Source organism: Trematomus bernacchii, unplaced genomic scaffold, assembly GCF_902827165.1.
Source record: "Trematomus bernacchii unplaced genomic scaffold, fTreBer1.1, whole genome shotgun sequence".
Taxonomy (NCBI): domain Eukaryota; kingdom Metazoa; phylum Chordata; class Actinopteri; order Perciformes; family Nototheniidae; genus Trematomus; species Trematomus bernacchii.
The window spans coordinates 28,998,232-29,011,775 of NW_022987739.1; the positions used below are offsets into that span (position 1 = coordinate 28,998,232).

Consider the following 13,544-nt stretch of genomic DNA (forward strand, 5'->3'; position numbering starts at 1 on the left):
TTTATTGACCTCAATTATATTTCTCTGCATCAAAGAGAGAGCTTTAACCAACATGTGGTCAGCAGTTACTTATTCATTGGTCTGTTAACCCAAATTACAAAGACCGTATCGTCACATAATGATAGTTTTGGTTGTATTTGACCATATTTTAAGATATGCAATCTGATTTCTTTGATTTCTGCCTCCATGCCAGAGACTTGGAGGTGAATGAAATGTAGTTGGTGGTGTTTGCAGCATTTTAAAACAACATAAAAAGCTCAAAAACAGCAACATTGATTTCTACTTCTACCTTTTCGAGTTTTGTTTGTAAAAGCTACATTTTTGATACAAAATCAATCATGTTTGCTCATTGTTTACGGACAAGGTTGTGAAATGTAGGAGTTGTAATTCTGAATGCTTGATGTGTATTTCGTAGGCTTCTGTCGCAGATGCTCTGTCAGCCAGTAACATAACATCAGGCTGAAAATAATAGTTTTATCGACAATGTTAAAGGTGGGGTATGTAATTCACTTCAGAAACACTTGTTATATTCCATGGAATGCTCTTAACATCCCGATAGCAATGAATATATTAAATGCTTTGACAATAAATACATTAAAAAAATGTAATCTGTCGAAGCCGTAGCGCTGTAAAAAGCACGACCAATCATCTGAGCCGGCCCGGCTAAAATAACTGGATGGCCTACCTGCCTGTCAGCCTTCCATCTCGTGCACAAACTTATCTCGTGCCCTCATTGGTCATGTGCGTTCGTGTGTGTTGGAGGAGGGGCTCTGTAAGGAAGTCTGAAGGAAGGGGCAGATTTTTTTCGGCTGCGTAGTTTCAAATTCTAGCGCACTCGAGCTGGTTTCTCCAAAATGACATACTCCACCTTTAAGTTAAAATGTCACTCCGCTATCCATCTGATTATATTTCTCTAACCACATGAGGTCAGCAGAAACAACATTTCTAGGTTAAGTTGCTTTTAAAAGTCACCCAAATGACAAATAACATATTGTCACATAAAGATCGTTTTGCTTGTATTTAACTACATTTCAATATATGCAATCTCATCTCTTTGATTTCTGCCTGCAATGTCATTTGTACTGCTTGACAAACAGCATCAAATCTCTAAAACAGTAACATGTATCTCTGCTAACTGTGCCTGTTTTTTCAGACTCTCCTTTAAGAAGTCCAAGAAAAGTCACCCGTCGTGCATCGCATAATAATGTGATTAGTTACAACTGTGTTTGATGAGTCATGTGAAAAAGGCTTATTCATCTGTGGTTTCTCTGGACAGTCCATGTAACAAGCTGTCAATAGCTTTTATTTGTTCCATTAAAACTGTCCCGTGAGGTCCATTATCCACAGTGACTGAAAAAAAGGGTGCTGCCAAAATATTTCAAATGAAATGTTATGATGTTTTTTGTGCCACAAACCAAATCCCTTTCTTTCAAATTCATTTTGCAGAAATGTTAGAAAAGGATATCACTGCCGAAACCCTTCACATGTCTAAAAACTGTTCAAGTTTTTGTTGGTAAATGTAATGTTTTTATCCCTGTAGATTCTTTCAAATGTGCTCGAACATCTATCAGTGTGAGCAGTGTCAACATCCTCTGAATCAGACATGTTATGTTGCTGAAGTCCTGTTCATAAACCCGCTCACACTCCTTTACTCTGTAGCAAAGTGAGCAGCTGGAAATCTATCTTTCTTTCCCCGTAAATGGTTGAGCATGACTTGGGATACTTTCTGGAAATGTCTTGCAGGAGCAGAAGTGCAGCTCATTGCATGAAAGAGGAAATCTGGATGCCTGGAATGATGATGATGATGATGATGATGATGATGTGTGTTACAACCTTAAAAGAAAAAAGAGAAAATACAAAAGCATGGCATATGTTACTCCAGAACTGGTTCTACTTAATAAAGTTTTGATACAAATGTTTTGCATGGGGCCAGCAGACTTTGTACAGGTATGAATAATGAGTATATATTTACAATAAACCTATGATATGGTAAGCATATTCACTATTTTTCATTATGAGTTTATACTTTACATGCACTGATACATATATAATGGAAGATGGTGCTATGGCTGATTTTGACTGTACCGGTGAGTCATGGACTTGAGATATTGTACATTTTAGGCTTCACCGTCTGATACAAACCAAAGTATATTAAAAGCCATTAGCCCCTCAGACTCTAATGAAAATGGATTATATGCATGTGGCAGGTCAGGATGTGCACTTTTCAAAGTGATGGTGCCTTTCATCGTCATGCTGAGCGTATCACTGGCTTTTGATGTAAAGAATGTCCACAGCCGAATACTTAGCAGGCTCATGTGCATTCAGCAGCTGCAGCCAATCAGCTGACAGCAAAACAACAATCTGTGATAGTGATCAAATGGGGGAGAGAGTCACATGCAAATATATATATATATACATACATATACAGTGTATAAACAGTATTTTAATATACGCCATGTTGGAAGAAGTACTCAGAAACGTACTCGATAAAACTGAAAACACAATGGTTTTAATACACTCCATTACAAGTCCTGCTGTCAACAAGGGGCCATTTTATGCTTTTGGGGGGTTTTCCCTTTCCTGTAGTGTTATAAAGGTTTTTGTGCATGTAAATGGTCTGCAAAGGCTCAAATCCCTGTGTTCTCTCCAGAGGGAGTTTCTGGTTTCAGACAGAGGGTGAAAAGAGGAGAAAACTAAAGAGCTTTTTGAACTTAAAGCATGGAAAAAAGTATATTTACCTCTGAAATGTAGATGTGGATTAAAAATTGAAAGTAGCATTAAATGCAAATACTCAAGTAAAGTAGTAATATGTCCAAAAAAATGTACTTAAGTACAAAACATAAGTAAATGAATCAAGTTAATTACCAACACTGAATCTAGGCTACAGAAAAACAAAGCCCTGAATTCCATTTGATAAAGAGGTAATCCAAAAGTAACGGAAAGTAATCAGATTAAGTTACTGATTATTACTTTTACAGGTAACTAGTACATGTAATGGATTGCATTTTACAGTTACCCTCCCAACCCTGCCTACAGTACAACACAGTACAGTCCAATATACTAGAAATAACCATTTCCAATGAATGGTAGTATCAAGCTGTGGCTATTCCTGTCTGAACGCTGCCTCAAATAGCAGATTCAAACACAACATCTAAGTGGGTGGCTGAATGTGAGTTGCAGTGAGTTGCAGATTGTATATGTGAGTGTGTGTGTGTGTGTGTGTGTGTGTGTGTGTGTGTGTGTGTGTGTGTGTGTGTGTGTGTGTGTGTGTGTGTGTGTGTGTGTGTGTGTGTGTGTGTGTGTGTGTGTGTGTGTGTGTTTTGATTGCAAAGGTCGCTTTCCACCACGATGACTCATAACACTGCAGTGCTATTCATTTTTTTTCATTTTCTCCTTTTTATGAAAAAGAGATTTAAACGGAATCTTCCCCCTGTGTCTCCCTATAGTGCGGGTGAGGGGTTTCTTATGATACATTGTTCTTATTGCATTCATCTTTCACACATTGTTCTGCTTATAGCCGTAATTCAGTCACTAGATCACACACGTTGTGAATATCTGGAACGCCTGATGCTATTTTAGACGTCATGCGGTTGTAATTATGTTCATAACAACTGAGCTCCAGATTTTTTGTAATATTCACAACGCTTCAGATGTCATGTTAATTAATAATAGTTCAAACAGAGCTCATTGTTATTCCTGTTCGGAGCGTGAACGATGAGTATCCTTGTGTGTTATTCTGTGTATCATGTGTGTGGTTATACTATACCTTTAAATATCTGTAAAATATATCTGTGACTTTAAATATTTTTCTATGCCTTTTACTTCTAACCCTAACCCTAGGATTACATCAATCATACTTTGTATCCATGATTTCTTTCTTCTGCGTCATTGTCTGAAACTTTATCTTTTCCAGAGCTTATTATTATTTTACCCAATATGGTTCAGATTTATTTCAATGCATTTCAATGGTCTCCAAAGGCTAAAATCCCTGTGTTCCCTGAAACACCTCCATTGGACTCCTTTGTTTACTTCTGTAACAAAATGACATCACTATGTACCAATCGTGCTTCTATTTGCTAGCTTTCCAACACATTGTACGTGATAGGCTAAGGGGCGGGACATCTCTAAGCTGGTTGACCAATCACAACAGAGCCGGCCTGCTAACCAATCAGAGCAGACTGGGCTCTGGTTTCAGACAGAGGGTGAAAAGAGGTGCTGCAGCACAGGCAGTATGAGAAAAATAAAGAGCTTTTTGAACATTAGAGCGTGGAGACATGTCCCAACAGAGACACTAAATACAAATATCTACTTGAAAAATAACATACAATGTCCTCTTTAAAGCTCCCATGTCATGGCCATTTCTACTGATCATAATTCCATTGTTGAGGTATACTAGAATAGATTTACATTGTTCAATGTTCCAAACTCACATTGGTTTCTCATACAGCGTCTCTGTATAGTATGTGTATTCACTCTCTGTCCTAAACGGCTTGTTGGAGCTCCTGCCCCCCCCTCCCTATGAGCCCAGTGTGCTCTGATTGGTCAGCTCGCCCACTCTGTTCTGATGAGTCCACCACCGTTACAGCGGAACATCAGTGATTATGTGTTGCAATGGCGTTTGTTAGCAACCAGAAAAGGACACCAGTAATGACAAACAGATGAGAATGCTGCGTGGGGTCTGGGTGCCGTGTTGGCGGGACGTTGCGCGGCTCGCTGGTCCGCCCTTTGAGGCTCGAGGAGCAGACAGTGTGAGCTGGATTACTGGTGTCGTTTCCTGGTTGCTGCGTGGGGTCTGCGAGACAGCGAGACACCGCGGAACTCAGCCTGAGCACACACATACACTCACAGCCAGGCTGTTCGCCACACACTCACAGCCTGAGAAAAGATAAGGCTGAGTGAGTGTGTGTGTGTGAGGAGCTCCACGGACTGGTCACAGTGACCAGGAAGAAAACAATGGAAAAAGAAAATCCCCAACGAGGCGTTCTGGGGCAGCATAGACAGGTCTTTTCTGTGTTAGAGTTTTACTCCCTACAGGGTGTACTTTGAGGGTTTGTGACTCTGCAGACCGTTTACATACATACAAAGCTACATAACACACGGGTAATAACCAGAAAAGCATGACATGGGACCTTTAAGGTTTTCAGAGACAGCGTAGTCTTGCAACAGAGAGTTGTGAGTCCACCTGTGCATCTGAAGTGAAATCCTTCCAAAGGAAAGCATGCTGACAGACATGCGGTGTGCAGCTTTGTTGGCCTATTGTAAATGTTTCCTATCCACATGCTCACAGTCCTCTGTTGTGGCGAGAACATCTGAAAAGGACTTTTGTTTAAAAGCACTCTTGGTTGCAGGAGCTGGCGTCATGGCGACACATGTGCTGAGCAGAGGTTTGACGCTAGCTTTGTTAGCGGAAATTTCTCAATCCATATAATTCACACAAGGAGGATGATAATGTCCTGAAGCTAACCTTGAAGTGAGCATACTCAGAGATGTCTTACAAATTATAGGTATTTTCCTTGAAATTGTTGGTATGGAAGCAACTGGATAAAGCACTGTATTTGTAGGTCCTTTGGTCTATGTGTGGCCAACGTAATGATACTTTATACTCTTTCCATTTCTCATTGGAAACTGCTTGGGGATTACAGGAAAAAGATTAGAGGATTATACTCATGTTCATATTTGCATTTAGTGTCTCTCCTGGGACATGTCTCCATGCTTTAATGTTCAAAAAGCTCTTTATTTTTCTCATACTGTCTGTGCTGCAGCACCTCTTTTCACCCTCTATCTGAAACCAGAGCCCAGTCTGCTCTGATTGGTTAGCTGGCCGGCTCTGTTGTGATTGGTCAACCGCTTAGAGATGTCCCACCCCTTAGTCTATCACGAACCATGTGTTGGAGCGCTAGCCAATAGAAGCGTGAGTGTTACATAGTGATGTCACTATGTACAGGAAGGGTCCAATGGAGCCGTTTCAAGCAGGGGGGGTTTGTGTGGGAGAGAAACACAAGGGTTTTAGCCTTTGCAGACCATTTACATGCACTAAAACCTATAACACACTACAGCAAAGGAAAAAAACACCAACAAGCATAATAGAGCTTATTTCAACTGTACTTTTACAGTTCATTGTACACTGTTCATTGCTATTATTTATCTAGCATGCAAGTCTGTGTGATCATTTAAAATATTTGTATTTGTGATACGTTTAGAATTTCTCTTTGTTGTCCTCCGGTCAGCACTCTGAATGCTGGTTTGCGTAAGAAATGAGTGCTTCCTCAACAGATTTAGTGCTCAATTTTTTTAAATTATTCGAACAGACACAAAAGCATCAAGAACTCATCCCTGAGCGTGTTAACCCTGCAGAAGAATCCAGAAAGGTCTTCTGCACAAGACATCTGCTTTACTACTGACCTCTGTACACAGTCAGATGCTTTCACATGACTACACTACACACAACTGTTGTATTGATTTAAAAAACATGTTTTAACCACCTTGCCATGTAAATCAATTGGTTCAAAAAGGGATTTCATTGAGTTGAAAAGAGGTCAAGTTAGGACTTGTTGTTTTCTGAAAAGCTGCAATTGTCCTACTTGGAGCACCACAAACACAGTTTATTCATTTACATTGTACAAGGGTTGCAGCAGAACCTTTAACAGCAGAAAACTCACAATATCTGCAAGTAAAACTGGAACTAACAGCTCAGGATTTTGTTGAAATAAACCTCTGAATAACTGTAGTTAACACAGCCTGTAGCAAAATTGAAACAAAATGAGATTAGGTGTGTGTGACTCTGTGTGTGTGAGGGTGTTTATTGAATGTAACACTCAGATGATGGCAGTAGTGATCTGTGTCAAATCATCTTTAGCCTCCCAGATTCAGTTGTTTCAGAAGCACATTTTTCTTGATATAAATAACCCTCAGCAGCCTCCGAGAAGTCCTGAGGACGGCACAGAGCGTTCATACGTTCAAGAGCAAACTCAAGACCCACCTTTTTAATTTGGCTTTTAGATTTATTTATTATGATTGTATTATTTACTATCTCTATTTTTATGTATTTATTTTTATTCTTGTTTTATTCAGTCTAGCGTTTATTGACTTCTTTCATTGACGACACAAAGTTATATCTATTTATAACCTAGGAAAGGGGGAGGTTGTGAAGCACTTCGCGTACAGTATGTAAGTGCCTAGATGAATACAGTTTGATTGACTGAATGATTGAACTCCTTTGTAGATTTAATTATTGTGCAAACATCCAGTGAGTGCAGGAAATCAGCAAAAAGTTGATTACGGTTTTGAAACAACATGTTCCCACGCTAACATGGTTCTGTTTGGTTACCTATATACTGCTGTGCAAATAGCAGTTAATTGTCTAACAAATGTAAAAAGTGCATTAAAAGTCTCTGAAATGCTAGCTGAAGTAGCATTAAACAAGACTCAACTGAAGTATAAGTACCTCAAAGTACCAAGACTAAGGATAAATGCACTTTCCAACACTAAAAGCTCTTATGTGAGAAACTAAGAGAGCAGTTATTCACATTAATCTGTTGTTTTTGGTGAGTTTAATGTGGTTAGACGTCTTAATTCCTCGTATTCATTAACAAGAAATTGCATTAGTTGTTTGTGGGAGAGAACAAGCAAACAAGCAGTCATAAGACAAGCAGAGAAAACACGTTACACAACTCTATTCAAGATATATTTGTATCTGATTTATATCTGAGTTCTTCTTTTTGTATTGGCTGAGGACAGTGCTGAATGAAGATCCTGTTCTCTCTCTTAACCCTTGTATGGTATTCGGGTCTGTGGGACCCGTTTTCATTATTTTTTCAAACTCACACTCAATGGATTGCATTTTACAGTTACCCTCCCAACCCTGCCTACAGTACAACACAGTACAGTCCAATATACTAGAAATAACCATTTCCAATGAATGGTAGTATCAAGCTGTGGCTATTTCTGTCTGAACACTGCCTCAAATAGCAGATTCAAACACAACATCTAAGTGGGTGGCTGAATGTGAGTTGCAGATTGTATATGTGTGTGTGTGTGTGTGTGTGTGTGTGTGTGTGTGTGTGTGTGTGTGTGTGTGTGTGTGTGTGTGTGTGTGTGTGTGTGTGTGTGTGTGTGTGTGAGACTGTTGTGTTTCTGTCCCTGCCATTCCCCGCACAAGGTTGCAACATTGTTGATAAAGTCAGGCACGGACACCGGTCTGCTCTCACATTCCCGCATTATGTCTTGCGGGAACCAATCTTTATTTTTGTCACACTCTATCCCGGCTGCAAATTTGGGGCGAGACACAATAAATAAAGCTTCGCCAGTTTGGGTCCTTATCACAACTGATCAAGATGGCCAAAAGGTTCTCTGCTCAGAGGGCCTTGCAAATGATTCTGGAAGAGAGAGAACCATTTGATGTAGAGGAAGAGGAAGAGGAAGAGGCTTCAGAATGTGAGGATCACATTTCTGAGAAGTCTGAGTCTGACAAAAAGCCGAGCCAGGACCAGCCGGTCAGCGGGCAAAATAACAAGTAGCACTTTCATTCATTAATGTGTAAAAGGGCAAATATTAACCATGTGCTGTTTATATTGCTTGTAATTGAGATGAAGTAAACATCTGTTGAGTATTTGAACATAAAATAGTTTGATTGTGTTGAATTGAAGCCCAAAAAGCCAGCGGGTCCACCAGACCCCTGAACACTGGCTGAGTAACAAAAATACGAACACCACACAAGGGGTAATGGAGTTTCACCCTTGTTGAAATCAAGAATAACCGGCTTCCCGTCACATGCCTCCAATTTACATTCATTAGCACACAATGTCAACTTAAATGACACAAATGTTCTTTTCTCCTCTGTAAATGACCACCGAGGAGTCACCACATATGATCCGTTTACCCTCTTCCTCCATAGCTCAATGATCATGGTTTATGCCAGGCTTTGGGAGTAATGGATTACATGTAACAGGATGCCTGGATATGCTTCATGAAAGGCAGGTTTTCCTATAAATAAAATCATTTTCGACACTAAGTATCTTGGTTTCTTCTTTTCACATTGTTCTGTTGTCTTACATATACACTTAAATAAAAACATCTTATTGATATATCTTTTACCTTGTATTGATCATTACATTATCAGGTTACATTACTTTTATATTTTGATACTCACATTAGGTAACTGAATTTAACTACACTTAATGAGTACTTTTAGTATTTCAAGTATATTTTGATGCCAATACTGTTGTACTCTTACTAAAGTATTCATGTGGAAAAGAAAGAAGCAATGTGCTTATCTTGTTCTTCCCCAAATAAGATTACAACATAATGAATCCAAACAAAACAACACAAAGGAAATACAAGTAATTATTTGAAAGTTAATCATTTTGTTGAAAGTTTGAGTTGAAAAGGCAAAGTTTGAGTTGAAAAGGCACCATCCACTTATTTTAAGCTGAGATCAGAAAATATTGTCTTATCAAAAAAGGTACATTTATTTTTTGTTATAGGACCCCAATTTGATTAACCAATGGAAAACTGGGGTTCTCTGTAAACTTAAATACCCCAGTGTGTGTGTGTGTGTGTGTGTGTGTGTGTGTGTGTGTGTGTGTGTGTGTGTGAGTGAGTCAGGGCCAGGGGTCTCTCCAGCTGTGAGAACCGCCCATTCATCGAAAGCGGCCGAGGGTCTCACAGCCTGTCTTCAATTTGATTGACAGGTCTGTAGTCCAATGAGAGCTCGCCAAATCGTGACTCACCATTCGTCCTTTGCCAATGGAAGCTCGGCGGAGAGGCGGACTGCAGGAAGCACACTTGGTTGAATGACCATTAAAGCAGCAATCAGCGGTAAATGTGTTATGATGCCACGCTCAAAACACACACCGAGAGGATTGTCCGAGGCTGCGGGAACACGACACCTCTCCACCGGGTAGAAACGGAGTGAAACGCGGCACGGCTGCTGCGGACTGTCTGTGCGCCAAGGAGTCTGGCTACAAATCAAACCAGGAGTCGCTCTCTGGGGATTTGGGCAGTGATGGACAGCTGTTGGGACATTGCTTCGGGGCAGAGGTTGACGATAAATTGACCGTGCGTTAACACAGGCTGCAACATGGAGCATGGAGCTGTTTTCTGTAGGACGAGCAGGAGGAGGAGCGGCTGACTTTCCCCTCCGATCAGGATCGTGATGATGCTTTTTTTGGTGAGAGGCTCCCCCCGCCGTCCAGCCTGCATGTTAGGACAGTGCAGGTGCATCGAGACTTGACGGGACCAGCAACCATGGGATTCACCTTTTTTTATTTCCCTCCGTCTTTTTTTATGGCCGCAAAGCCTTTCCATGCGGGAAACATGTCCGCAGATACAGGGTTCACAGCGTAATTGATGGTGTTGCGCCATGATCTCTGGGGGACTGAGTTGTGTAATGGTTTTATTTCCTCTAGGCTACAGCGCGCTCTGACGTGCAACCCCTCCATGGATGGTGGTTAATTGGGCCCAATGATGTAGAGCCAAATCCACCTGGAGTGGCTCCCCTGTGTTTCTACGCATGTTCAATTGTTTTTTTTGTTTTTTTTATTAATTCCCAGATCTTTTCAGCACTATTGCTTTGGATAATCTCATCTAGTTTTGATTTTTAGATGAAAATGGGAGATTAAATGAAGGCAACAACTATGGAAAATCCAACGTTTGAAAGATTTATAATATTTGGAACTTAATCGTTTCCTGACATTCAGCAACTTTTATTCCTCGCAGTATTTATTTATAGAGGCACATTTCTGTCTGTTGCCTCCTTTTTATCCACCATGTCTAGATCAAACAGTGTCAGCCCACCCGGCGTCGGTGCCCCCGGGTTGAGGGGAGGGACCGAGCACAGATCAGCTTGGGGAGAGTCTGAGTCCGTGGCCAACGGGTGCCCATACTCAGCCAGATCCCCGCGCAAGAAGCTCACCCGGACCAACAGTCGGTGGAGGGAGGAGGATGATCTGGAGCACCGGCAGCCCGGGGGGCGAGCCACCACCACCACCACCGTCAGTAGGGTCAGCTTCAGGTCCAGGTCCGCTTGGCAGGACCATGGCGAGGACAAAAACCGTGCGTCGTCCCCTAAGCGTCCAGACGGCGAGGTGAGACCCAAGTCTGTGGAGTTAGGACTGGATGAGCGCAGGGCCAAGGCGAGGAGCGACGAGGAGGAGGTCATGCCCGAAGTAAACTTTTCCGTAGTGGCGTGCTGCACCAGCGTTATGCACATTTTCAAATCCAAGAAGTTCCAGTCGGAGAAGTTGGAGCGGCTCTACCAGCGCTACTTTTTCCGGCTGAACCAGAGCAGCTTGACGATGCTCATGTCGGTGCTGGTGCTGGTGTTCACGGTCATGCTGGGCTTCCCACTGCTCCGGTGGCCCAGAGAAGCCCAACGTGACTTTCGCGGTGGTGTTTTCCGTGGCCATCTTCCTCACCCTGGTTCTCATGGTGGTGTGCAATAGGAACGCGTTTCACCAGGACCACATGTGGATCGTGTGCTACGTGGTCATCCTGCTGGTGATGGTGATCCAGGTGATCGGAGTGCTGCTCGTTCGGCCCAGAAGTGCCTCGGAGGGCATCTGGTGGACCGTGTTCTTCATCCATGTCATCTACACGCTGCTGCCCGTCAGGATGCGCGCAGCAGTCGTCACTGGAGTTATTCTTTCTGCCATTCACGTGGCTGTTTCTTGGATGTTAAACGGCATGGACAGTTTTCTCTGGAAACAGGTATGTGATGAGCTTTCTTTCTAATGATCTCTCTCTCTCTCTCTGTGCGCAATAACGCACAGCAGAGCTTTGGGCACTTCCTTTAAAGTTCCCTGCTGCTGCTCAACTTGTTGATGCTTAACAGTCAAATAGGATCAGAAGCGACTGTGACCAGCAGTGTGTAGAGGTGGGAGAAGTACTCGGATCTTGTGTAAAAGTAGAAATACTCAGATCTTGTACTTGAGTAAAGTAGAAGTACCAGAGTGTAGGAATACTCTGTTAAAGTAAAAGTCTTGCAATCAAAATGTTACTCGAGTAAAAGTACAAAAGTATTGGCATCAACATTTACTTAAAGTACCAACAGTTAAAGTACTCCATTTCAGAATAGTATTGAGATGGAGACTTTATTTATTTCAAGTTGGGACATTTGTTTCCTCCACAGCATTGTTGACAGTCATTGTACAAGAGTTACAACATTTCTTACAAATAGAATAAAATAAACATGAAAAGAAAACATTTACATACAAAGAGCATCTACGAATACACATAATAAAATATACAGAATACATTTGAATTCTCCCTGATATACCAATGGAATATGATATGTTTTGATTATAATGATTGATCATGAAAGTGTTCTCAAAGCTGGTAAAGGTGCAGCTAGTTTGAATGACTTTGTATACTGCAGGGTAGCTTGTGAATTTACTCCAGGTGGAACTAAAGTCTGATTTAACACTTGATTATATTTCACATCATTCATCCAGATCTGTAAAGTAACTAAAGGTATTAAATACATGTAGTGGAGGAAAAGTACACCATTTACCTCTTATTTCCAATTGTATTGGAGTAGAAGTACAAAGTAGCACACATCTGAAATATTCAAGTAAGGTACAAGTCTCCCAAAATTGTACTTGCTTGAGTTAATCTACTTAGTTACTTTACACCACTGCTAGTACTTTAATAAGTAGCTTGTGTTGTATTAGCTGATCTAATGGGCAGTGGAGAATTGTTGCTGCAAAAACCGCTCCTTACAGACTCTTAAAAAGGCTAAAAAGAAAATGAAAAAGTGACACCACCACCTCCTGCAGGGTTAATTCCTCACACCACTTTAAGGGTCACTTTTGTGTGTAAAAGCAGATGTTAAACAATGCATGCTCTACTGTTTTGCTGTTCTTGGAGAGGGGAAGGTTTTTGCCACTTGTTTGGAGCCAGGTCATTCAAAACAAGTAGGCTTGAAACATCTAATTACATTTGGTCTGACCAAGGTTAGCTGAACCACACTTGGGTTTTAAAATGGGCAATCTCTTTTGTACGTCGGTAGTGGTTGATTTTAAGTATTTCTTTTTGAGTGAAAATGGTGGAATTGTGCTTAGAGTTCATGAGTCTGGAGTAGTGTTGTTGATGCATTTACGTTAAAGTTTATATATCGTATTCATTTGACCATGTTTCTATCGTGATAGATGCCTATATTTACTCGCATTTTTTTGTTTGCATAGTTCCATTCTTTGTGTGTCGCCACAATTTGTAATACTAAAATATATATCAATATTGCAATACTTGTATCACTGGGAATAAGCTCCATCACTATTGTGTTAACTCCTTGTACGATAGATGCTGACTTAACAGACATTTACTTGAATGAAAATCCTCAAATTTGCCTCTTTAAGTGTAGATTTTGTCTGATAGTTTTAGTACTAACCTAACAGCATTCAGGCAAACTCATGGTCATGTGCACGTTGGCTGACCAGAGAGGCATTTAGTGGAAACTAGTGCAGAAAAGATGCTTGGAAAAGCCCCTAAGGTCTTATCAACTCCTTAAGTAAATACAAAAAAAAGACATAAAAAGACATTCAAGTACA

General features: G+C 41.0%; 1 protein-coding gene across 1 annotated transcript in view; it reads left to right on the top strand.

Annotated features, from left to right (window-relative positions):
• The first annotated feature begins 10,766 nt into the window (after window positions 1-10,766).
• Window positions 10,767-13,544, top strand: part of adcy5 (adenylate cyclase 5) — a 116,615-nt gene continuing 113,837 nt past the window's right edge. Inside the window, 2 exon segments of the mRNA XM_034146278.1 lie at window positions 10,767-11,342; window positions 11,344-11,706. Coding sequence (XP_034002169.1) covers window positions 10,767-11,342; window positions 11,344-11,706 — 939 coding nt within the window.